General features: G+C 43.5%; 1 protein-coding gene across 2 annotated transcripts; it reads right to left on the bottom strand.

Annotated features, from left to right (window-relative positions):
- Nucleotides 1-3516: 3516 nt before the first annotated feature.
- On the bottom strand, nt 3517-26283 carry Lhx9 (LIM homeobox 9). 2 transcript variants are annotated; one of them, XM_028889866.2, is made up of 7 exons: nt 26163-26283; nt 25851-25927; nt 20360-20478; nt 18364-18566; nt 16950-17305; nt 10952-11154; nt 3517-7047 (listed from the first exon to the last, which is right to left on the bottom strand). In XM_028889866.2, exons 1-7 carry the CDS (start codon nt 26192-26194, stop codon nt 6991-6993), a joined length of 1047 nt encoding a protein of 348 aa, XP_028745699.1. In that variant the 5' UTR covers nt 26195-26283; the 3' UTR covers nt 3517-6990. The 2 variants fall into 2 exon arrangements, with proteins under 2 accessions (XP_028745699.1, XP_028745693.1); XM_028889860.2 differs by lacking the exon at nt 3517-7047 and adding an exon at nt 7057-9932.
- Between the last annotated feature and the right edge of the window lie 486 nt (nt 26284-26769).

Raw genomic sequence — 26769 nt, 5'->3', positions numbered from 1 at the left:
TTCAACATGTTCCATACAGTCGAACAAGGAAGAAGACGTGGTTATCACATACAGCTGAACAAGGAGGCAGGTTTAGCTAATCTAGGTAGGAGCTGTCTTCAGGCTGTAAACATCTAAGGGAAAAGCTATGGTGATCATTTTCTACACACGAGGTCAACATTCACACACAGACCCAAGGGCAGCTTTGAGCCCCCCTCTGAGCCTCACCCAGGAAAGGGTTTGCCACTCTCACAGGACTAAGGCATATGGCTGTGTTGATGCCAAACAGTACACATCACTCAGGACTTCACTTGCTTCCTCCAAAGAGGAATGGAAAGACACAGGTAGAATATGCCTGAGGGCAAAGATATTGGGTAGAGATAATAGGACATGAAATAGTTTTAAAGGGAAAAAGGAGGAGGAGAAAGTTATGAATAAATTCCTTACTCCTACTTTGGATGATCACAGGGAACTTCAGAAATGCCATTAATAGAATGAAAAAGTCTGGACATTTTCTGAAGGGAAAACATGAGTTGAGTTTCACCCTTCAAGCAATAGCAGAGACGTTAGATGGAAATGTCCCAAGAAATATATTTGGCATCATTACTGAAAGTTGAACCTTTAGGGAAGGATGTGGTTTCCAGGGATGCTCCTAGGCCTGACTGGTGGGCTGGCTCTGAGTCAGCAGAGCTGCCGGGGGAAGCAGCAGGTGCAAGGCCTGCAGGAAAGAAGTTCTCAAGAGAAGCAAGTCAGGGGGAAGTAAAAACTGGCACAAGAGATAATGTGGATAAAGATAGGGAAAATACTGTGAGTAACTATCACTTAGTCTAAGGAAGGTGGGTTTTATAGCACAATAGAATAGAAGCTAAAAGCCAGATCAGAGAATTCAGGAGAAAACAGTGATAATTGATGTGCTGGATAAAGGCTGTACATTTCATAATGACCATAATCCTCCCAAACAGAATGCAACACTTCAGAGCAACGAGAAAGAGGTACTAACATTTGCCATGCTGCTACAATTCACCAGCAATGAAAGAAGACTATATCGGCAGAAACTGAAACTTCTGACATCAATGTTCCTCCAAAGAAGACCCTGACTAAAGGTCGGTCCTATGGTTCAGTGGTAGAGCACTTGCCTAGCACACGTGAGACCCTAGGCTCAATGCCTGACACAAAAACAAAACAGACAGCTATGGTGTCTAAGCTAGAAATAATGTACAACTATCTTTGTAATTTCTCTTTCAGGAAATGAGAGAATGGACTGAGCTTCAGCTACACTGGTGTGTGCTCGCATAGCATGTGCAGGCCCTGAGTTCAGTCTCCAGCTCTGCATACGTAATACCTATGTCTTAGAGTTTCTATTGCTGTGAAGAGACATCATGACCAAGGCAACTCTTATAAAGGAAAACATTTAATTTGCTGGCTTACAGGTTAAGAGGTTTGGTCCGTTATCATCATGGCAGGACATGGTAGTGTGCAGACAGACATGGTGCTTGAGATGGAGCTGAGAATTCTACATCTTGATCCTCAGGCAACAGGAAGTGAACTGTGTCCCACACTGGGCATAGCTTGAGCACAGGAGACCTCAAAGCCCACTCCCACGGAGGCACACTTCCTCCAACAAGGCCACACCTACTTCCACAAAACCACATTTCCTAATAGTGCCACTCCGTTTGCAGGCCATTTTATTTCAAACCACCATAACCTGCAACTGGGTCACCAGCCTGTATTTCCAGCATCCTGGGAGCAAAGGTAAGAGGATCTCATGATCAGGGTAATCCTTAGCTACATTTCAATTTTGAGGCCACACTAGAATATATGAGTCCATGCCTCAGAAAGAAAGGAGGGAAGAAAGAAAGAAGGGAAGGAAGGAATAAAGGAAGGAAAGAAGGAAGGAGTAGAAAGGAGATGGGGGAATAAATGGGAGGAGAAGAGGGAGGGGAAATTGTGATTGGCATGTAAAATAAATTATTAAAGAATTAATAATAATAAAAAAAGAAAAAAGGAAGGAGGGAGAGAGGGAGGGAGGAAGAGAAGGAATTTGAGCCAATCTAGTAAGGCTCCTTCCAGCACACAGAATGATTCTATAAATTTATGCATGTCTGAGTAAAAAATGTAAATACATAAACACAAGTCAAGTCTCTAGTAAGAGTTTGGTTGGAAAATACTAAAGAAAGAAAACTACCAGTGTTTATATCAAGCACCTCCTTATCCACTGTGTGCTAGGTATTTCTAAAATTAAAGTTGCATGTGTGTCTCTTGGCTAGCCTCTGGATCTGGCTCTCCTGCAGAGCATGAATATTTAGCATGCCATAGTGAATATTTCTGGGTCTATATACATGCACAAGTCAATAAATTTGTGTTTCATATTTAATAATGAACTCACTGATGTCTAAACACTTTAATATACTAATAATGCCAGTTTTAAATCAAAATATTCTCTTGGCATTGTGAAAGAACTTTTTTCTCACTGTCCTCCTTTATAGGTTAAGTCAATTAAACCATTTCTTCCAACAAAAAATTCCTTTTGTTATTAATATTGAATGCATACATTGGTCAAACTTAGTTGAATATAATAGTTCAAAACAGAAATCCCAATTAAAAGAAAAGTTATGGCCAAGCTGAAAAAAGGAGGTAACCTGCACAGAACGCAGAAAATTACTGTCAACAAATGTGTAAGAAGAACATAAGCATGTGTTACTTAATGAAAAGTATGCTTGTCACTGTACCTGAACCAAATAATTGCCATTATTTACCTGTTTGTTTTGCATTTAATTAACAGCTGGTTAATTAATAGGTGGTAGGAATAAAATAGTCAACATGTACACATGCACACAACAGGATAATACTGTTGAATTTAAGAGAAAAAATATAATAAATATAATAAATAAAAATCAGTACCATTGGAAATATAAACATATTCTTATCACTGAAGTGTGCAAATGTGCATACAAAAAATAAGACAACTTTGTGATCATATTTTATAGAGTGAGCTTCCCAATTTTTGGTATCGATAAATGCCATCATTTCATTATTTACCTCATAACATTTTTGTAGCTCTTTCAAAATTGTCTACAGTCTACAGTTCACTTGGGTAAAATGCTATGACTATTACATTTAAAATAATTTCCCACAGTTTTTCTTTTAAGGAAGTATTCTTGCTTTCAGAATTCAAACAACTGTTTGAAATCCTGAAATATCTCTGTGCTTTTCAAAAATCAGACTTCATAAAGGGCATTTATTCTATAGAATTAAAGTTTACTGAGTAACAAATCTAATGTTAAGTGGTACAGGCTCTCCAAAGCCTTAAATGTCAAAGTCAGCGCTAACAGCTCATCATAATTTTTCCTCCTTTGGAAAAGGAGAAGAAAATGAAAATGATAACGGCAATCTCACCTTTGAATTTCTTCATTTTTATATATTTGCCATAAACAACAATTTAAATGTCCTTAAATATTAACGTTTTCTGTTTCTATGTGAAAGTATGAAAAAAATTAATACATTCATGCATTATATGAAGCAACAGAGACCAGAGTGTCTTATTTGTAGCAAATTTTATTTTCAAATAACCATAAAAGGTATCCAGGTACTCTTCAGAGTAATTTATGAGATCATGCACGGTGTAAACAGAAAAAGTCCAAAGGAAAGAAACATTCCTGACACTTCTAACAAGTGACCTGAGGGGACACAGAAACAGACACCAGAACTTTCTTGCCACAACTGATGCCTGGATCTTTATCCTTGCCTGTTTTTGTCATTTCAGCACAAAATAAAATGTGATGCAGAGAAGCAAAAATCAACAATCCAAGAGAAGAGAAACTTGCCAATGGGATACATGTTTGGAGTGGTTACTTTTTTTTTATTACGGTTCACAGAGAAATGTAGCAAGCAGGGGATAGTGTCTCATAGAAACACTTATTTTGAAACATAGTTAACAAGGAAATGAATCCTGGCAATCATATTACTGCTTACATCCTATTCAGGGACTTCCTTGAACATCATGGACAGCTCTAAACTTTTTCTTTTTGCTGTGAAATCCAGGAAAACACAATGGGAATGTTCCCAGAAGGCAGTAAAAAAAATAGTTTAATTTGGGATTTTATTTTGAAAACAAGGGAAACCATATTAATTTGAAAAATATTACAAAGACAAAATAGGTATGACCAAAAGAGACACAAATCAGTAGCAAAATCTAAAGAGACTAAGTTCCAATTTTTTGACATTGTAAAGCAAAGAGTTTTACACCAGAGGTTTATTGTTTTGTTAGGATTTTTTATTTCAGTCTTCAGAATTGACTTCTCATTACTAGAAATAGAAAATAGATTCACCCACAGGCCAATACAGGCCTTCTCGATATGAAAGTTTCAAAGATGCAACATTATTTATTTAGTCTAGACTAAGCCCCAGTGTTCTTATTGTCCCCTGACGGCTAGTGACCATAAAGTATAAAAGGTGTTGAATCTCCTTCACAGTTCATAATCTTCCTATTAGTGAAGCTACTGTGAAAGGAACACAGTGAAAAATGAAATAACAAAACTCTATTCAAAACTTCATATTTTTATAACAACAGCATTATCTCTTGAATTTCCTTATAAGCCTAAAATGATAGAATGCCATGTTTTTGTCCCAGCACTTCCCATTTCTGATGCCTCAAACCACAGTGTTCTCTGCAGGCATACTGCAATAGAAGATGATGCTGTCTTATATGTGGCTAATAAAAGAGGCTTTCACTCTGAAAACCATACAGTAAATTCAACTGGGATTCTACTAAGTAAAGCTATTGGCATTTTAGGTAATGAAAATCACCAAGCTTTAAGAGCTGTGTGCTTTGGTTTCTGTGTTATGAAATTTTACTCTATTTGAAGTATCAAAAGCCTATCTACTATGTAAGTCAATATTACAATGGTATTCAACCAAAGTTCACAGATATTGTCGGTAAGAGTTCGTGTTCCTAGGATCAATTTGCCAGAAATTAGATTCATCTAGGTATTTGGGGAGGTAGAAGCTATAAAATTTGGTGCCCTGCACCCGTCTAAAAATGTCCTCAGTCTTCTAATCTACGCCCAACAATAAATGTGCAGTTGCCCAGACAGAAGACTGCCATACATCATAGGAAAGTGTGTTAGACCTTCCAAGCCTGCATCACGTGATTTTTTTCACTTCCCACTCACATAATTAGTGTTCTTTTCCTCTTCTAAAAAAAAAAAAAAATGCCTGTTTCAAATTTGTATTATTTTTTTCAGATGTCTAATTTCAGCTACGTTCTTTCTCTCTTTGGTCTCTTCCCGCATTTCACATACCAGACAAATAGTTAAAAGTCTGCAAAACCAGGCGAACTTCCAAAATATTTCAAAATGAAACTGCCCTAGGTGACAGAACAAGGAAAGAAGGCAGAGCCTGCAGGACCAAGATTTCAGGACACTGGCTGAAAATGTGTTGGAAAATCCATTCAGATTGCCAGCAGCACTATGAATGAGATTTTGATGAGGCATAAACATCCAAGCAACTGACAAAACCAACACGTTCCATGATCACTCAAAGCAGTTCACTTGTCGCGGTGCATTCTGGGTGCACTGTTAGTTAAGTTGATACCTGTCCTTTAATCATTGTTTTTCCTGGTTTACCATTCAGGAAATGAAAGTGTTTGAGAAAACATCCAAAGTTCTGAGAATAAATGTAAGTGAGATTTTTTTGTATGTCTATCATTTGTAAAACTTACATCTTTTACATAGGGTTTATTTGTACATAATAAAAAATCTCATAAGGAAATTTTTTTCTGGAAAGTATTCTATATGCTAATTTGTTTAACATGTGCTTTGGATATAGAGCTAAGTAAGAGTAGCTTTACGAAATTCTTTCTTCAAGTATTCCCTTTAACGATGAAAAGAAAGCACATTCCTAAATATTTGTTCTTCTTTCCCATTGATCCTTTGTTTCTGATAACTTGTGCAATCTGAACTACACAAAGAACAAAATGTCAGAGTTCAGAATATATTCATGTACTTCAATAAATTTGCTCATTGCATAGTGAACATGTAAACTCACAGAGAATCGATAAATGTCACCCTATAATCTAAAAAAAAATTGCTGAAATTTTACATAATAATTTATTCTGATGTTTAATTTGGGCTTGCTATTTTATTTTCATCCATGTGTTAACTAAATACAATAAATGAAAACAAGCCATAAAAGTTAAAATCAAAGAAAATAATTTTACCTAATTCTCCAGTCTATATTTTCCCCCTTGGGCATAACAGGCTGCAAGTGTACTGTCCTGACTCTTTAAGACAGTGTTCAAAATTAATTTCAACAATGTGTGCTTAACATAAAGTTAACTATGTTTGCATCAAATAAAATGTTTATTAATGAAAGCTATTTATCATACAGGAAACAGCAAAGTCAGCATTACAGAGATGTACACTAGAGGTGATAGATGCAAAAGTGCATGCAGAGCCTTCTGTTTAGAAAGGAAGGACAGACAATAATACTAAAATCACTGGGTTTGATCCCTATGCTCTCGTGAATGAGTAAAAGTTACTCTTTGAATTTACAATTGGAAAATAACATTAAGAGATAGGACTGGTACATCTTAGCAAGCAGATGAGATGGATGTTTTTGGACTTTATTTTACAGTTATATTGTGCTTGACAGATGTGTGGAATTGTTTCAATAATAATTTTCTCCAAATGTGGGGCGGGCGTATTACTGCCAGGTTGCTCTGGTTGGTTTTCTACGTGGTTTATCTTGCTCTTTTATTAAACCACATGAGGTTAAGCCTTGATTCGTGTTAGACATCATAAAGAACAGAAGTTTTGTTAACATTCAGTAAATGACACTTAAGTCACTCTCTCTCAATCTCTCTCTCTTCTCTCTCTCTCTCTCTCTCTCTCTCTCTCTCTCTCTCTCTTTTGGTTCAATAAACTTTTAAATGTATGATTATCATAACCTAATAGTGTCTTTGTCTTCACTGCAGTGGATTTCCGATCAAACTTTTCCCCTTCTTTTAATACTTTAGGGAATTTTCAAACGTCGGGATGTTTGGCTGTAATGCCCCAAGATTTGTTCTCCCTGAAAAAAAATCATAGTGACAATTTATTAACTACAGAGCAACTTGGCTTTTAGGGGTCTGCAATTTCTATTTAGATTTACAAATATCCACTTGTGCTCAATAGACCTGATGTTAAATCTTAATCATCTCTAAGGTTTCTTTTCATGCACCTATGGGTCTGCTCATTTATTTTTATTCTAAAAATTGAATTGAGTCAAATCAGTGGGGCATTACTTTTATTATAAACAAAGATATTTAAGGGTAATTCAAGATTGAATCACATCTTATATACAATGGTGTGTGTATTTAACGAGTCACAAGTTTGGAAACCTAAGGACTATTTGTCTGTTTGAATTTTTTAATTGTGCTGCTATGTCTTATCTTTTACACATAGATATTGGAAGCATACTAATACAAGTAAAACTGATGGGAAATAAAACTCCTTAGATTCAAAATGGTTTATTCACACAAATTTAATAGGATATATCACAATTGTTTGGTCCATAAATATTTAGGGGGAATAGTTTCTATACAATGCATTTATCAATAAACAAAGGAACATGGACAATTTTGCTAGACCACTTACTGTACTATAAACACGAAGCTCAATATATAAGATTATTGAATTTATCAACTATATTTGAAAGAGTGCACGACTGCTTTCTATGACATGTTTGTCTCCTCTAACAGGATACACCATAAAAAGAGTTTCAGAAATAAGAGGTAAAACAGTACAAAACTAGCGAGGTGTCCAAGGGCTTCAAACAGTTAAGTTAACAAACAACACATATGTCCTGATTTTCCACAAACTTACTTCCAAGTTATATCATAAGGCACATAGGAGAACTGAGTTATAATTAGTCTACTTAATAAAGTAGGTCTGTAGTACCATATATTGTTCTGTCAAAGAACAAAATTTCTAAGTATCGGTATTTTTACCTGTAAAAGTGTGTTAATAAAGATCTCAGCCTTAACAAGGTTGTTTGGTCTGGTTAGTGGTAAATGCCCAAAATGTAAGAGAAATATGAAAAGTCAAGATTTAAGCTCCATAGAAGATGACCACACTTGCTAAATATATAATGGCGATCACACTCTTCTTCTGTTACAGTGTTAGCTTCTCTTCCATCATCTTTTTTTTTTTAAAAAATAAGCTACTTTCTGTGCTAATTTTCTAAAGACCCTGAGCAAAAGTTACAATAATGCACTTTAATGTGGGCAGTGAACTGTCGATATGTAACCACACATTTATACAGCCAGAAGGGCACCTTTAAAATCTATTAAATAGCCACTTCGACCACCAGAGGAGATTTAAGGGGTGCAAAAAAGTGGACAGTATGTGCAAAGTCATTCTTAACAATCCACTAAAGCAAGACATAGATCTTGACTTCTTCTTTATTATTTTAGGAAATCCACAATCTAGTTGGTTTTTTTTCTTAACTACAACAGAAGCAGATAGATGAACATTCACCACTGCCCAGACCATTAAGATTTCACCTTAAATTAAAAGAAAAAAATGCTGCTGTAAACTAGAAATATATTCAGATCAGCATCCACAAGGCTTCTGAGTTTATCTACTTTAAGACTCATAACTTCACATCTGTGATATTAAGAAGATTTTTATACATAAATTAACCCGTGACAAAATAAAATAAAGAAAAACCAAATAATTCTCATTGTTGGTATTAGTTTACTAAGTTGCTTTAAAAAAAAGACATTATGTAGAATGCCAGATACAATATCATGGTACAGCTGAAGCCAATTAATTATTAATTAAATTATGCCAATTTTTTACTTCTTAAAAAATTGTATTTTGCTTATTTCCATTTCTCTAAGGAGAAAAGGTTAAGTAAATAGAATAGTTTCAGAGACTGGCTAAAAAAAGTTTTCTTTTCTCTCTTTTTTTCTTAATGTGGGAGGTTAAAAGTACAGAATTTCAAATTTTAAGTGTAATTTCCATGGATACACAAGAAGTTTAAGTTGTTTTTTTTTAATTTTAAAAAACAGTAAAAAGGGGGGGGGGGGGAGTATACAGTCCTAACAACAGGAAAAGTTACATTCCTGAGTTAGACTTCCCACCCAGTTAACCATTGCTATTTAAAATTGATGTTAATACTTTTGTTTAATTATATCCTTCACTTGAATTAATAGTTCAGGTTAAAAATGGCAGTAATAATACATTTGTTTTTGAATTTTTTTTTCACATGAAAAAATTTTAATTGTAAGATTTTAAAAAACAACTAATTGCCTGGTTCCTGAATAACTTCATCACAGAAACAGGACTATGATTTGCCCATCATAATACCATCCATTTTCTTCCCCTTCGAGATTCTGGAAATAAGTAATATACAATTTTAAGAGGCACTTAATAGAATGATTCAAAATCTCCCCTTACCAACTTAAAAAAAAAAAAACTGATTAAAGAAAAAAGATCAAATACACCTTGTAGACAAAATACGTTCACTTAAAAGCGACAATACTGTAAACTCATAGCCAAGTGGTGTAGATGCTACACACCAAGCTGCTACTTTATTCCCCAAATATCTTGTGGGTTAGGAGAAGGAAAAAAAAAAGTCTCGTAAATAATAAAAATAATAATATTAGAATAATAATAAAAAGAGGAAGAATCCTTAAAAAAAAAAAACCAATGTTAGAAAAGGTTCGTTAAGGTAGTTTGTGAGGGGCTTCCGGATTCGTGGCTGTCCATGTTAGAGGTCACAGAGGTCACTACAGTGACAGTGGGATTGGTCAGGTCTGTTAAAGTGGTCGTAGTGCCCGGTGGAGTGAGAGCGCCGCTGTCTGCTGAGGGCGGGGCCGGAAGCGACGTGCCGTCAGCTTTATCAACACCCCCATTCTCCTGCCGCAAAAGGTTCCTTCTGAATTTGGCTCGTGCGTTTTGGAACCAAACCTGCAAACCAATCCCAATTGATTTCTTTATCGATTTTTTTTTAAGTTCTTTCCTCTCTCTTCCTTTTTTCTCTCTCTTTTTTTCCCTTTTCTTTCCTCTATTTCTCCTATTAAATATCATTTTTCTTGGAAAGTAGACTTTTTCTACTTCTTTCAAAATAAACTAATTTGGGTAATAGAATAGAATTATTCTCTCTTAACCATACATATTCCTGCATTAGATGTGCCACTTGGGATAACTGGAGCAGAGAAACCATGGAAACAAAGACATGGAGACTGGGGGGGGGGAATACACCACCCCTCAAAAGAATAGGGAAAAACGGGGTCACTAAAGGTGTCTCAAAGGAGGAACTACTCACGTGAGGGAACACCACCAGAGTTCAAGTTGTTTGCTAGTCTGATACCTAACAAAACCTCTACAGACAGTAATACTCTTCCCAGCCAGAGAACAGAAAATGTCTGCTAAGGGTCACTGAGGGGGAGATCACAGGTCACTCACGGCAAACTTGTATCATTTTATAATTCTTACTAAAAGTCTGGGGAAGCAATTTAATGCCCAGAATAACTCTGGATTGGTAAAGTGGGGAAATTATTGCTCCAACTGCTTGCTGTGATATTAACCTTACCTTCGACTGTTCAAGAGCTAGGGGTGGGCCACCTGAATTTTGAAGGTCGTAACATTGAGTGAGCTGCCAAGAGTTTGCAGGCATGGGACAGCAGATCCTTAGAAGCTAGTACTCTAAACTCAGTGTGAGTGGACATCTCTACAGGCAACACTTGTTTAAAGTCAATGCCACAGCAATGAAGCTTTAGAGCCCATCTCTCCATCTGTAGGGAGAATGTGAGTCCTGGACGCCTCCTTGAGTACCCTCCAGGAAGCCCCTGTAGGAAGATAACTATGGGACAAGACTACTAGGAAGCAGAATTGGAAATATCCATATCCAGGTGATTAGGGAGAGAACTAGTCACTGTCAAGGGCAAGGGAGAAGATATACACAAAGCCAACGATGAACGTCTTACCTGCAAAACTCTTTTGGTCAGGCCCGTTTTTTGAGCAAGCTGCTTGAGGTCCTTGGCATCTGGGTTGTGGTTGATGGCAAAGTAGGATTTCATGGTCCGGAGCTGGTGGTGCTTAAAGGAAGTTCGCATGCGTTTAGTCTTCTGTGAAGGTGGATAAGGCTGCTGGTCCCGGTCCAAGTGGTCTGCCTCATTCTCATTACAACCTGTTACAGCAACAGTGAACAACAACAACAACAAAAAAATGCTCAGTGGAAACTTCTCCATTGGCTTAAACAATGTAGGGTGTTTGCTATATCGTCATCATAAAGAAAAAGGCTGTCAACCAGTGGTGAGTGATAGCTAGGCAAGAAGACAGTGACTACAATCAGCTATGCTATTTGGATACAGCTGGTTCACGTGATAGAAAATATAAGATAAAACCTTTTCTCTCTGCTTGATGCTCCAGGAAATGTAGGGAATAAGAGCAACCTCAAAAGAGGAAAAAGGAGAAGGAGGGAAGGAGGAGGAGGAGGAGGAGGAGGAGAGGAGGAGGAGGAGGAGGAGGAGAAGGAGAAGAGAAGGAGGAGAAGAGAAGGAGAAGGAGAAGAAGGAGAAGAGAAGAGAAGAGAAGAAGAAGAAAGAAGGAGAAGAAGAAGAAGAAGAAGAAGAAGAAGAAGAAGAAGAAGAAGAAGAAGAAGAAGAAGAAGAGAGAAGAAGAAGAAGAAATTCTTTTCTGATGGTTTATGTAGATTTGCACCCAGGTATCCACATTCACATGGGTTTGGGGTTTTTGTTGTGGTGGTTGTTGTTTTTGTTTTTGTTTGTTTGTTTGGGGGTTTGACATTTTGCCTATTTCTGGATTGCCATGTACTGTGTCAAGGCACTGTTCTTTATCATGACAAATGTGGCAAATATATATTTCAGGTCTCAAGTTTCAAGTTATCTAACAGTACAGTACATGTATACACACACAGGAAACAAAGGAATAATCTAAAGCATTTTCTTATATTTGTGGAGCTTTCTAGACTAGGAAAAAGAATGTGGCTGAAAAAAACGAGGAGACATGAAAAATGACATGTTTTTGAATGTCTTAGACAATCATAAGAACATTGTATTTGAAGTTTCAGCTAAAACTGGTTAGCTTGAGCTATGATAGGAAGAAAACACTTTCCCTTGGAGTTATTCTAATAAATATTTCTGAAAGAAAATGATCCCAGCCTTCTCATTCACTCATGCCTGAAGCACTCCCCACAGCTCACTGTTGAGACATACTGATGGTTTCTACCCTGCTTGGTCCCCTGTGTTGTGGATGTGTGTGAGTCAGGTATGAGCTGTGCCCCTGACTGGCTGGAAGGAAGAGGGTAGCGTCTTCTCTGCTCTTGCAAAACCCTCCTTGGAACCCAAGGGCAAAATAAGTCAGTCTTTAAAACCAGGGGAAAAGTCCTCATCCTTGAGATGGAAAAATTTATCATATTTAGAGCCATTTCCTAGTTCTGCACAAGACATGTGACTACAAGATGTAAACATTCTACTAAAGATTTACTGACTTCCCCACCTCTGCAATTCAAGGACAGAGCTGTCTTTGGTTCTTTAAACCTTTATTTCATATGTTCATCTGATGTATTTTCACATCTGACCATCCTGTGCTTCAATACATTATTTAAAATCAACCTGATTCTGTCATTCTGAAGGAAAAGCTTACATCTTTAAAGAAGTTACCCCTCTCCTCCTTTTTAAAGTGTTAGCTGCCTGACAGGCTCTGGTTAGACTTTCAGATTTTTTTTCTAGCAAATCAGTATGTCTATATGCATATAAGTGCTCAGAAATCAGTATATATGCAGTTTTGTCATCATCAATCAGGAAATCAACTGCAAATAAAACTCATTTAATGAGAAATTATTCCCAAATATAATAAAATGAAGAACTGCGAACTTTTGTGTGTCCTAAGGCATATGCTCCCTTGGATTCCCTAAGTCAAAAACAAGGCTATGAACTTAACAAGTACGCTCTTTACGCCCTTTGTTCACCAGGAAAATTATAAGTGCATGTTAATACAAAGTCAAATCAATTTGAGATGATGTTCAAGTCAGATAGATATACTGCCTAACTTTGATCCCAAGCTTCTTAGGCCTGATAGAATGGAAGCATATACCCACTGATAACAGAGAGGATATAGTTTACATTTTACCCTATTTCATCCCAGGGGGGATATGTCATCTTCAAATAGTCTACAGAATTGCACTTTCAGATCCTCAAATGGATGAAACAGCATCTTGTGACTATAAAACTATGTTATCTCCAGTAAACTGAGCCATATTTCACAGCCAGATTACAAATACATCTCAGTAAAATGCTCAAAGAGGCACATTCCAGTCATTGGAGGCTTCTTCAAATAAGACAGTACGCCTAGCCCATGTGAGCAACTTTCCCTGAGCAACACATCAATTGTGACAAAAGCCTCAACTTGATGTTTAAATAACGCATTTACTTATTTCTGCCTCTCCCAGGATAACATTTCCTAGAAATGAATATGATTCCCAACTTAGCTATCCAGCTATTCATCATTTGAAATGAATCTAAGGAAAAATAGTTAAAATAAGATTTGAGGCAATTGCTTTTCTAAATATGTACTCTGTATTTGGTTTTGCTCATTGTAAATTCAGTACAGCGGTTTAGTGCACTAGAAAGAATTATTGGGTCTGCTGCCACATAACAATTTAGTGTGGAAGAACATAGGCATCAGGTCTTTCTTACAATGTACGATTTTCACGATAGAGAAATCCGTTTCTGCCACAATATGTCAGTTTATCCTAAATTATTTGTGTTTAATGACAAAAGCTTTATGTAAATTTGCAAATGACTGTGTTTCTCCCCATTTCTAAGCCTTGGGGATGCTTCCCCCTGAGTTATAAGAACAAATAGCTCTCTTTAAATTGCTTCAAATCTCCACCTGAAACTAGGCATCTGTTGTTACTGAACAAGAAGAGCTAAATATTTTCACATTCCGTTACTTATGAGATGGTCACCTAGCTAAAAAGGAGTTGCTGTTCTGAAGGGTTCGGAACCTTCTGAGATTTAACTAATTCCTGGGAGACCACTAGGGGTCAGTGCCAGGCTAATTTAACAATGAGAAATCTTGCACGTTTACAGGAAAGAACCTCAAGTTGGGCGGGGGGAGTGAGAAGTAGCAAAAATCCAGTTTCTTAATCAATGGTCAATTATCCAAACAGGACCGGTCTACCCGAGGCTGAATCCTCTCACCTCTGAAGGACTTTACTTCACTCCAACTTCAGATAAATTACCTATGCCTTTTCCAAAAATACCAGCCTGAATAATTTGATGAATATGTACAAAGAGGTAGAAACTAATCTAGGAACGTTCCCTTGAAAGGAACCTAACCTCTGGCAAGCACTAACTGATCTCTGTCAAGTTACACAGGTTCTTTGACAGTGTTTGGATCATGACCACATTTTGTGTGAACGTTTTTAAAAACTCGTATGAATTTATTTGGATCCCATTAATGCTGTTCTTCGTGAAGCTTTACCTTTCAGCAGAAATGGCAATAGAAAAACCTAAAGAATGTTAAAAAACCAATGAGTTTAAAATGTAGGTGACTTGTATGTTCTATATTTTAATATGTTTTAAACTTGCTGACCCACCGGCCCCACCCCTGCCCCATCGGACTGTGTGGCAAGCTGACATTAGAATCATAAACATTTTTTTTTTTTTAATGAGGGTGATTTTGCTTAGATTACTTTAAACCAATTCCTCCAGGCAATCTTCACCTAATCTTAAAGAAATGTGTACTATTCGTCTGTGACTCTGGGGACATCTTGGAAAGGGTGTAAGCTTTAAGAAGCGGCAGTGGACTGAGCAGCCTGGGCCACTTTTGTGCTGTCCAGGAACAAGACAATGTAATCAGAGACTGAGCAACCCTACAGAACACAGAACCTAAACAGCTTTTTTCCTTCTCTGTTTGTCTTCAGACGAGTAAAAACTAAGAGAAGCTAAAGTCTATATTTCTGAAAGCTCTCAGATCCACCTAACAAAGATCCAAGGCAAAACCAAATTTAGCTAATTAGATTAAATAAAACAAGCAAACAGCCGAGCTTGCCCCCAGTTTAACTAGAAATCCCCACCCCTCTGGATTCTATGGGGTGCCAGCATCATTCTCTCTCCCACTAGTTGTATAAAATCCCATTTCCCTTCCTCCTCCTCCCATTCTGGGCTTCCCCTCCCCTCTTCATTCCCCTCCTCTCTCCTCCTCTCCTCTCTCAGTAGGACAGTCAGGTCTTGGTAAGTGGCTGGAAATTCCAATGTCATCTTCTATTAATAAAGAACAATTAGTGTTCTGCCTGTCTTGCCTTGAGGACCATGCATCAAAAAAGATGGAGTGTGCACTGGGCAATTGTACCCTAGGCAAAGCCCTGTCCCAGCTTAGCAGCCCACCCCCACCCCCACCCCCCGGGCAGGGTGCAGCCAGGCAAAGCCGCTAATGCCCTTGGCCAACCACTGGGCTCCACTTGCCGCCTGACACAGACCCGCCCTTAGCCTCTGTGTTGGCCCATTTCCCTTGGTCCAGCCTCTGCCCAGATGTGAATTTGGTAAAGACAGATGTGGCCTCCTTATGCTATGTGTCCCTTTTCTCTCTGAGACGCCATCTCTTTGTGACTAGAACAGATTCCTCTAAATGTGGGAAAGAATCCAGGAAACAGCCTAGCATAGCGCTTGGGAAGCACTCCTGCTCCCAGGTCCACCTGAAAAAAAAAAACGATGGAGTCCCAGCAGGATTCTCAGTTCAGATGTTCACTGTGTCTATGACCTAGGGCAGATCATTTAACTAAGATATTGTTCCACTATCATTGAACTACAAGTCATACGCCGTACCAGACACTGAAAACTGGAAGGTGGTAAATACTGGATGCTCACACTTCGCTAGTGCGTCTCTTCCAGTACTCCAAGTATCCCTGTGTGCAGAGTGCCCAAATCAGTTTGGGTCAGGGCATAGGAATCAGAGCAGTCCAGTTCCTTGGGCTCCCCGAAACCAGCCTGGGTTTTCTGGAACCCCTTTCCCCTCTGTGCTTCCTCTAAGAGCTCCTCTCTTCGGGGTCTGCCAACAATCTGACCCTCGAGGATGGGAGGTGGGGACAGGCTAGCGACAATAAGAAACCGGTGCATGGGTGTGAAGCAGATTGATAAATGATAGGTGTATCCTCCAAAGCAAGGAAGTCTTTGGGGGCTGTTGCCTGCAGTTTGTTTTGAATTGAGAGAAGGCTAGCAGAAGGCAGACGAGCAGCCTGAGAGAGCACTGAGCCACCCCAGTGGACTTGACCAGGGGATCCCTCTGGTTGTCTGAGGTCTAGAGGACCTGACGATCTCTCAGGCAGGGAGTGAGGAGGCTGGGTGAATACCCTGACCCTGTAGAGAAACAGCTGTCTCAGCTGTACAGAGTGAGACCCACCCTACAGATGCTCCTCGCCAAAATCAGAGCTTCAGTTTTTCAATACCCTTGCCAACCATGTTGCTGATTAACTTTGGGCTGGTGACCACAGCCTCTGCCCCCTCCAGACAGAGTGGAGCTGGGCTCTGAAGTCTTTCTTTTCACCCATTAACTATTTAGGAAAACCTCCTCCAGGATCTATAATTTGGCTCCAACAAAGGAATTGCCCTGGGGCTGTTTTGCTTCAACTGAGAGCCAGAAACTAATGGGCTCATTAACTAATGGGCAACAAGGATTTGGCTTTGCCTGTTTGGGGGGAAGTCACTTCAGCCCCATGGTTATAATTTTTTTTTTTCCTCCACAAGCTCAATAACCAATAACCCATCCTCTCTCCCCTTCCATCTCCTTTACTCCGTCCTCCTTTCTCTTCCTCAGACGGAGAGAGGGTTGTGATGGAAACAGGGTCATGTTAGGCAAGGCACTTGTCTTGGCCAAGGGGTCTCAGAAGAACCGGCTCTGCCAAATCCTCCAGCAGTGTGAGATCTGAGCTGTCGGGGTGGGTAAGGTTAGGGGACGCACCTGAGTTGTAATTCACGATATCCACTCCCAGAGCTGGGCTCTTCCGCTTCCGGGGCCGCCCCTTCTGCACGGTGCCAGTGCCATTGAAGTAAGGCAAAGCCAAGCCTCCGCTCTTGGCCGCCAGCTCCGTGTAGCTCAGTTGAGGTGCGTACTCCCCTTGCAAGAGGGTCTCGAAGTGTGCGCGGCAGTACACCAGGCTGTCCTTCATACCGAAATGGTCGCCTGTGGTCAAGGTCTTGTTGCAGGTGGAGCAGGTAAAGCAGCTCAGGTGATAGACAGAGTCTCGGGCGCGCATGACCATCTCAGAGGCGGAAATGCCAAGGTGGCAGCGGGCACATCTCTGCACAGAGAACCTTCTGAAAGCAAACAGGAGAGTCAGGGCGCCAGCTGGTGCCAGGAGGACCCATCTCCCACTCACAGCGCCAGGGCTTAGTCTGCAGGGGCCCAAGACTTGACTGGGGAGTGCTGGCTGAGGGCCATTTTGGATATCAGCTTCATTTGCCCAGTGACCTATGCTGGTTCTGGTGAACCAGAACAAACGCATCCTTACAGGAAAGTCAAAAGAACTAGGAACTTAATAGCTTCGACGTGTTTTTTAAAAAAACAGCAAAACTCTGAACTGGCCCAACTCGAAGCGCTATTGAAAGAATATTAAGTTACAACGCCAAGGGAGAAGCCTGGCATTACCGATAACGGAATAGTAACCACTCTTGGACGTAGGAGTGCGCCTGGCTATCCCAGAAAACGGGAATTCTGCAGAAGAAAGGCTATTCTTTCGGCTCCCCTCCTGCTTCTGCTCAGAGGGCAGCTAGGTCACTTCCACATGCTCAAATCTTTCCCAAGCTGCTGGTTTTATTGTTGTTGTTTGCTTGGGTTTTTTGTTTGTTTGTTTGTTTGTTTTGTTTTGTTGGTTTTTGTTTCCTTCAGTCTGGTTCTGGCTAGCCATTCAGAGAGCAGTAGCCTGTACATAGCCATGAACTATGTCATCCACTTGGTTGCTGCTGCCCGGGACAATAAGTAGGCAAGTTAACCAATTCACATTAAGGGGGACCAACAGGACAAAAGTCTTGTTCGCCAGAGACCTGTCCACTGGCTCTTCTCCCTGATTTCTCAGCCGAGTTGTGTAGCTGGGAAGAGCTAGTGACCCTCATAAAGCTCTCTGCTGCCTGGGATCCTTCTCTCCCATCCTCACCCATGGCGTGCACACAGCTTTAAGGAAGGCATATGTAAAGAATTTCCCCCATCTCAGAAATAACTGTACCCTGGACGGGCAAAACAAAACAAAAACAAACAAACAAAAGAACAAAACAAACAAACGAAACGAAACGGGCTTAGAGAGGGAGTCGGGATTCCCCGCAGGTGGCTCCAACCAGGTGTCAGAGGAGTGTGTGACTGGGGGGCGGGGTGGGAGTACCTGTAGTAATCCTCCTTGCAGTAAATGCTGCCGTCCTTGGCAAAGCAGGTGAGCTCAGACTCCAGGGCCAGCTTACATTCACAGCACTTCAGGCACCGCAGGTGCCACTGCTTGTCGACCGCCAGGAGATAATACCTGTCGGAGATCTTGCCTCCGCAGCCGGCGCACAGAGCGGGCTTCTCCGGGCTGAGCGGAGGCATGCCCTGCGAAGCAAGCACAAGTCAAGGCTGATGGGACGCGAGGCGCGGGGCGCTGCCGCACAACCCGGGACACAGGAGCGCATCATACCAGGGGACCACCGCACACAAAATCAAGAGTCGGGGAAACATGCCTAATTTCTCCGTTTGCAACGACCAATTAGTTCTTCTTAAGGGTTTGCCTGGACCAGCGTCCCGGTCCTCCTGGCCCGGGGACCCTAGCACCCGGACATTTAGAGCCTGGAGAATGGTTTTGATGAGTGTCCCGGAATTAGAATAGCGAAGGCTAAAAAATTTGTGACTTTCAAACCATACACAAAATAAAACAACAGAGCCGTGGTTGAGAAGTAAAAAGAATTCTGAAGTACACGAGTTATTTTTTTTTTTACACAAACAATACTATAATTCTATTTTCCTGAATTTTAATAGGCGGAGTAATTTGGCCGGCATTATTGTGATTCAGACAAGCTTAGCAGATGTTGCTATTCTGTAAGTTCAAGGCCGTCGCCCTGTTCCCATAAGGAAGTGAAGTGTCTGTCCCGAAGGAAGGACCCCCATCCAGTCTTGTCTGCACACTCGCTCTTTTCTCTAGCAAGCATAAACAACACAGATCTTTCTCTTGAAAACGTGGTTCCCAAATGAAGCTTTCCACCTAGGTCCCAACTGAGGCTAGCTAAGTCCGTAAAACGCACTCTGAGGATCCCAGTCGAATCTGGTGGCTGTTTTTTTATTTTTAAATAAAATAGCCGCGAAAGATGAAAAGAAGTTACTCGCTGGATCCTTTCCTCAGACTAGCAGAAACAATCCGGGCTTCCCCTACTACAACTTGGCCACACGGGAAAGTTAAATTTCGCCTTTTACTCAGATAATGGATTCTCACTGAATTAATGGTACGAAGGGCAATAGTGGGTTATTTAAGGAGACCCAAAAACCTCGCTGAGTGGCTAGAACCATCTCGGGTCAGGTTGAGCTGCAGTCCCTCCCCGCAGTGACAAGAAAGGTTTACACAGTACTGTTCATCAGGAATCATTTCTGCAGACTTCTGTAGTTTTCTCCTTCCAGTCCATAAGTGGAGAGGGGAAATGCTTAGATTACTATTGATTTCACGAAGACATAACTGCTATTACGAATAGTAACCGGCAGTGGTAGCTGATTGCTTCTCTTGGGTTTGCAGAGTTCGTGTTCTTGCTTTTAGACTAGGGGGCCGCTCCTTCTCATTTTTATTCGATTTCCCGCTACCCAAGACACCCTCCCCATCAGAAAGAGAAACGCAATTTTGTGACCAGGGTAGCTGAACCCGCATGCCAGAGGCCCTAACAATCTCTAGATTCGGGTGCTGAGTTCCGAGCGTTCGAAGGATTGGAAACCGACCAGTGCGTCTGGGTCTTCCTCCATCCCAGAGACTGGAGTCCCAGGGCTTTCAGCCTGTCCGGGACGCCGTGCCGGCAAACGGTCCCCTAGTACCTGGCTGCACCAAAGGCTTGCCCTCCAGGCGGCGGATCCGGCCTTGCGGCCGAGTCACCAGAGACCAGAGTTTGGTTCTGGCAAGGAGCAAGCCCGCTCCTTCCAAGGCCCGCTGCCCTGCGCGCTCGCGATCAGCCGCTACAAAGACCGGTGAACTCAGAACCGCAGCATCCCAGACACCTCGGTTCGGAAAGGGACCCTTGCCTAGCAAAGCAGACCTCTCGAGAAAACCTAGCGAGCGTCCCCAGGAAGATGTCCCCGGGACCCGCCATCCCCAACCTGGGCAGGCCGGAGACTCTCCGTTTCTCCAGCGCCGCACCGGGGCCGGTCCTTACCGCGTCGCGGCCGTTGAGCTGAGTGCCTTTGGCCAGACGGGCCTCGGTCTTGGATCTGCGCTCCATCTCCTCCATGATGCCTTGGATGTGGCCTCCGGAGATCCCGTGGAAGAGCATGGCTGGGGGGCGGAAAGGACACGAATTGTTTTCGGCTCGGCACCCCACTATTTCCATAAACACGCGCCTAGGGCTCTCAGTTCATCCGCGTGAAGAAGCAAAGAGGACCCGCCACAGGGCTGCGCGGTGAAGGAGCGGAGAGACGCGTGGGGACAGGGGCAAGAGAGAAAAGAAGAAAACGACAAACGACAGAGTGGAAATAGATCTATTGAAGAGGGAAAAGACTCTAGTCCAAAAAAAAAAAAAAAAAAAAAAAAAAAGCGACGGGGAAAGGAGGGAAAAAAGGTCCGGCGCTTCCCAGAAGGAGATGTGCAGAAAACAAACAAACGCGGACGGAGAGGAAAGCAGGAGAATCTTACTGCAGTGAGAGCTCGAATTACTAATGAAAAACAACTGCCGCGGGGTTGGGGGGGAGCGGGGGGAGGAAAACAAAATCTGAGGAAGAAAGAAAAATAGTTTTGAACACAAAGAAAGAAAACGAAGTGTTATATCCAGCGTCCCCGGCTGCCGGCAAGTTCCCAGTGCCTGTAGGTTGGGTTGGGACTGCTCCTGCCGGAGCTGTGTCCAATTTGTTAAGAGACTAAAGCCAGCCCATTTTTGATAATTTAGTAGGAGGAGTCCTCTCCCTGGAGCTGCCACGGATTTTTATTCAGACAACAAAGACCTGTCATACTCCTCTCAACCCCCTGGTGATGGGCAAGCAGGGACAAACATTTCAAAGGGGTGGGGGACTGCAGGGGGAGGCAGAAGGAGGGGGCCCTTACCCCCACCCTCCACCCCCACACGCGCGCCTACACACACACACACACACACACACACACACACACACACACACCCTTCCAAGAGTTCTCAACAGTCCTGTTTTTAAAAGGGTAAAAGGAGCCCTTATTGTCCAAGTCCTGGATGGAGCAGGCGGCAGAGCCCGGCTCATTTGATCCCAGTTCATCAGACCCCAGCCCAGCGAACACAGAAGATGAGCTGCAAACCTTAAGTTTCCTTCTTCTAGGCAGACTTTTTTTAAACCCCCCCCCCACACACACACACACACACTGCGAGTTCACAAGGCTGTCACCAGGAAGGTATCAAACCCGAAGTCTTACGGGCACCGCACGGAAACCGTGCCTGTAATGCCTGCCCCTTTCCTCTTCGTCCCTTCTTTCTCAACTCACTTTTTAAAGCACTCTTCTGACGGTTGTCTACTCGCCTCACCTCTCCGAGGGCAGGAGGCACCATCAGGCTCCGAGGCGTCCTCCTAAGTGAAAAGGGGCGTGGAGAACCTACTTTTCCGGGTATTACTTTGGGAGAAGGGGTGTGTGGGGGGGGAATACATATATAGTCTGAAATTTTTGAGTGTGGAGGCCAGGGCATGGTTTTGCAGACCTAGATAGTCAACGGAACTCTTAACCACGGAGGACTGGCTCTTTCACGTAATTCTAGATCGAAGGCAAACTAGTGGAGATTCTGGTGTCCCGTTTAAAATTTGTCAACTTGCGTGGGACTCGGGGAGCTGGGCGCCCGATCGCGATAGGACGAGGCATTGGCCGCTGGCGTACGGCACACTTCTGTGGGTGTGAAAGGGGCGCAGGGTGGAGGCTGGGAGGTGAGAACTAACAGACAGGATGGCAGACTGCTCTTCACAAGAGATGGCATTGTTCTGTCGCCCCCCTGTTCTTGCTAGCACGGCCCTTCCCCTCCCTCTGGCCCCATTAAAAAAGTGTCCACAATACTCTGATATTGTGGGTCCCCTGAAACGGCCAGAAGACCCCTAGGATCGCGGAGCGAGGACCAGCGACGGGAACTTAATCTGAAAGAGAAGAAAGCCTAGCCGCTCTCACCCCGGTCTTCGCGGCCCGCCAGCCTCTGTTTCCCCACCTCTCTGCCGCCTTGCGGGAGATCATTGGGGCTTCAGTCTAGACACCCAGAGCAGCGGCCCGGCAGCAGCAGGCCCGCCTCCCTCCACTCTGCCGGTTCCACGTGGAGCTTTAGCCCAGTCTGGAGGGAAGGCTGAGAAGAAACTGGGGGAAAGGGTTATCGGAGGAAGAGAAGAAAGGAATGAATACAGGATGAGAGGGCGACTTAGGAAGGAGGGAAGGAAGGAAGTGAAAGAGGAAGGAAGGGAAGAAGAAGGAATGCAGAGAAGAAGGAAACCACCCTGGTGGAGCAATCTAACTTCCTGTACCAAAGCTTCGCCTGCCTTCGGAGGCTCCTGGGGTCTCCTCTTCCATGAAACTCAAGCCTCCACTGTTTCCCCATCCTTTTTTTCCTCTCTCTCTCTCAGGGTCAAAATAATGTTATTTGCAGACTGGACGCTTTTAAGGTCCTCTGGGTACCAGAATACAGCTCATAAAACACAATTTCACACAAAAAACGAAGCCAATCAAGTGGAGAAAACTAAGCTGAAGAAACACTCCCCCTGCCCCCCATTTTGGCAGCCCTACCTGACAGCAGGGCGGCTATTTACTGTAAGTAATGTAATTAGCCCCTTTGGATGGAAATCAATGAGCTCTTCAAACCCACGTGCAACACACCAAGGGCCCCAAGGAGGGACTGGGGGCAGGGGCCCTTTCCCAGACAGCAGGTCCTCTTACAAAGGGGCAGATTGCCTTCATACAAGTCAGCAGTTAAACTGACTCCGGGGGCCCAAGGAGGAGGAGAAAGGGGGGGGTACCCAAAGAACTACTCAATTAACCCAAGGAGACACGAAGCACCAAGTAAATACAAGACTGTGGTCCACTTTGCTTAGCCCCCCCCCCAACACATCCTTCCTCACTTTCAAATAGGGGTGTTTGGAATTGGCTTTGGCTATTGGATTTTGGTCCTGAACTCTTCAGCAAGAACATTAAAAACAAAAACAAACAAACAAAACAAAACACACACAAAAAAAAACAGGACTTCGTGAAAGGAAAGTTTAAAAACACCTCTTAGAAAAAGCCATTAGCTTTGGGAAGAGTCCCTAGGGAAGCTGGGCAATGACATCTTATCAGCCTTCGTTCATTCACCCCTTCATCCAATCCACTTCCTGCCTACATATCTTTAAAGCATCTATAAGGGCGAGCCAGGCAGACTATGTCCTGCCCTCAGCACCCTAGCTGAAACCGAGCTAGAACTGCTCTTTCTTATAAAATTCAGGTTATAGGTTCCAGTGCCCACAGGGATTGGCCACTTTCACAAAGACGTGAACTGCCAAGATTTTTTTTTTCTTGCTCTGAGAATGCAGGAAGTCTTTGGAAAGGTGGAAACGGGGCAGGGTCTGCTGGAGTTTGGGAGGTCCCCGTTAGTTTGGGGGAAATAGCTCCCCATAGGTCCAGCCTACCCTCCTCTCACAGTTCCCCAAAAAGAAGCCCTGAAAGAGTAGAGGTGGGTGAAAAACAGCCTAAGACTTAGCTGTGTCACACAGGAGTGTGCTAACCTTTTGTCTAGGACTATAAGTGACTGAACTAGGGAACACATCCTGGCAACTTTGCCAGGTGAAAGCGCTCCTTTTACCCAGGAAGTGTTTCCCTTTCTCCCAACTCCAGACTGAATGGTTGGCACATGTTCCATAAAAAGTTAGAGCACTAGCAAGATCAAGTCCAGAGACTAAGACTTCACCTCCATTAACGGGGCAGGTGCATGGTGTGGGGGCTCTCTTGCTCACACTCCCAGTAGGATCTGGAGTCTTTTTCTAAGTCCAAAGTAGCACTAGAGATATCGGGCAGAACCCTGGCCTGGCACTGCTGCCCACTCCCACCCCCCAGCATAGGCAATCTAATGTGCTCTTTCCTGTGCCATGGCTATCCGTGGGGGCTATTGTTACGACATGCAGCAGAGTGGGACTCTGGATTCTAATGAGACTGAAGATTTTAGATTTAGAGTACCAGATGACATTATTTCCAGAGGAGACTAAAGGGCCATTGTCTAGGCTCTGGCAGTCTCACCTGGGAAAAGGTCTCTGGCTTACAGAGGCTAGAAGGGGAAAAGTGGAGATGTCCTGTATTGCTCAAATAGTTGCATAGCTTTAGGCTGGAGAACAGAAAACAATCCGGCAAATGGCTCATCATTTAGCTTTAAGAGACTCAAGGTCTCTTTAGACCTGGATTTTGGTGACCATAATCTAATGCTCACAAGTTTGACCCTGAACGTTAGTTAGGCCATTCCTTCAGATCCTCAGAATACTCTTGTTTGGAAAGGTAAAACTGTGGAGATCTTCTCTAGATTTTGGTGTGTGTGTGTGTGTGTGTGTGTGTGTGTGTGTGTGTGTGTGTGTGTGTGTTGGGAGGGTGTATCTCAACAGCCAAGAGAAGTCAGAGGTGCTATGGAGCTAGGAGCCCTGCTTTCCTTGGTGGTGCCATCCGGCCTTGGATGCCCAGGCTCCTCCGACTAGTCCCCAGATCTTTCTCTGAACAGCCCAGACAGATCTTTGGATGAGCAAACCTCTCCCACAATGATGCTAGCAGGTCCAGTCTGCTTCTGCTTCAGAGAGCACCTCTGATTCAGTCCTATCAGTTAAGTTTGCCTCAAGACAAATGCAAGTGAGCCTTCAGGGTTGTGGCCGCAGGAGCCCTGAGTCCTGGGAGATGCTGCTCTGGCCGCCACCGCAGGCCAGCTGCTGCACCCGCACCCTTGCCTGCTGCTCTCAGGGACATACGTCTATGCCGGGTCAGGGCCGGGCAAGTCTACACCCTGGGAGTGCTCGAACACCTGCGGCCTCCAAAACCCAGGTCAACTGCTTGCTGTCTTCAAACCTGTGTTCTTGAATCTTGCTCCCCCCTCACCTCCAACAGGGCTGCCACCTCGTCTAGAATATCGAGCTTCTGAAACTTGAAGCCCCTATACTAGAAGCTGGCTGTGCCGGTGGCCCTCAGAGCCCCCACAACAAACAATAAACGCTAGGCAGCGGAAGGGATTGGGGATGAACAACAACGAGATGTGAATAAAGCCAGTTGCCATTCAAGCCTTACAAGGTACTTGCTTTCAGCAAGGTGAAGCCCCAGCAGCTCCGCCGAGGGTCGCGAGTCCCTCGTGCCTGTGCTTTTCCAGGCCCAAGACACTCTGACCTCTGCCCAGAGCCTTGACCCTAGACTCCAAGAAAGTCAACGGCGTTCAAGAAAAGAGCCAAAGCGCGCGCGGCGAGGGGGATGGGCGGAGGGGGTGGGTTCCGGGAAGTCCTGAGCCAAAATGTTTTCCAGCCTCCAAAGCAAAGCTCAATTTTAAGACAATTATGATCCTTCCACTCAATGAAGGCATACTCATGCGCTCTCTCTCTCTCTCTCTCTCTCTCTCTCTCTCTCTCTCTCTCTCTCTCCTCTCTCTCCTCCTCTCTCTCTTCTGGAACACAAGCGGGCCCAAGAAAACAGTGGCAAGGAAAATACAGGGGGACCTGGCGAGAACTCACCTGCCTCCAAAGTGGTGCCGTTCAGCATCCTTACTGCGAGAGGAGGGTGGTCAATTGCGCGGTTAACTGCGGTTGTACTGTCAGAAGAAGAAAATCTGGTGTGTCAGCTAGACATTACTGCCCGTGCTCCCCCAAGAACCTCCTCCCCTTGGTGGGGCCGGTGTCAACCTCTTCTCTGCTGAGATTCGGGGACCCACGCAGTTATGGCCAAGCTGAGCTTCCTTTCCAAAGCTCCAGAGCTCGAAGCGGTCCCCCACCCACTCCAGGGATAGAAAAGCACTCCCCACTACACGGAACCTAAGGGGATGTTACCTTGATGTCCCAGTGTCAGATGATCCTCTCATGAACTTGGTTCTTGGAGAGGTGGTGGCCAGAGGTGGCGGTCAGGGGCGCGGACCAGTCCCCGCGTCGCACTCTGTTAATCAAATAAATAAGCCAGTGAATGAACATAAGCTCTCTCTCTCTCTCTCTCTCTCTCTCTCTCTCTCTCTCTCTCTCTCTCTCTCTCTCTCTCTCTCTCTCTCTCTCTCTCCTCCCTTCCTCTTTTCCTCCCTCCCTCTCTCCCTCCTTCCCTCTTTCCCTTTTCTCCTCCCTTCTCTCCCCAGTAATGACCTGAATCTCTCACCTCTGACCTTCAGCCTCCTCCACCTGTCTTTTATTTTCTGTTTATGCTTTCTCAAATCGGAAAAGGCGGGGGTGGGGGGGATGGCAGAGGGCTCAGCCTCCGGCCAGTGCCCCAACACCCTTTCTGAGGCCACGCTCAGCCCTGCCAGCCTCTCAATAATCCGAGGAGGTGTTAATGGAAGACTTGGCGGCAAGGGAACCTCATAAAGCCACGAGCATCCCGAGACTTGGGCGCAGCCGTGGGTAGGGGGTGGGGTGGGGGACGGGCAGGCGGGAGGGAGGGCTGGAACCCCGC

The sequence above is a fragment of the Peromyscus leucopus genome, chromosome 15 (assembly GCF_004664715.2).
Source record: "Peromyscus leucopus breed LL Stock chromosome 15, UCI_PerLeu_2.1, whole genome shotgun sequence".
NCBI lineage: Eukaryota > Metazoa > Chordata > Mammalia > Rodentia > Cricetidae > Peromyscus > Peromyscus leucopus.
This window is presented reverse-complemented; position numbering and strand designations above follow the sequence as displayed.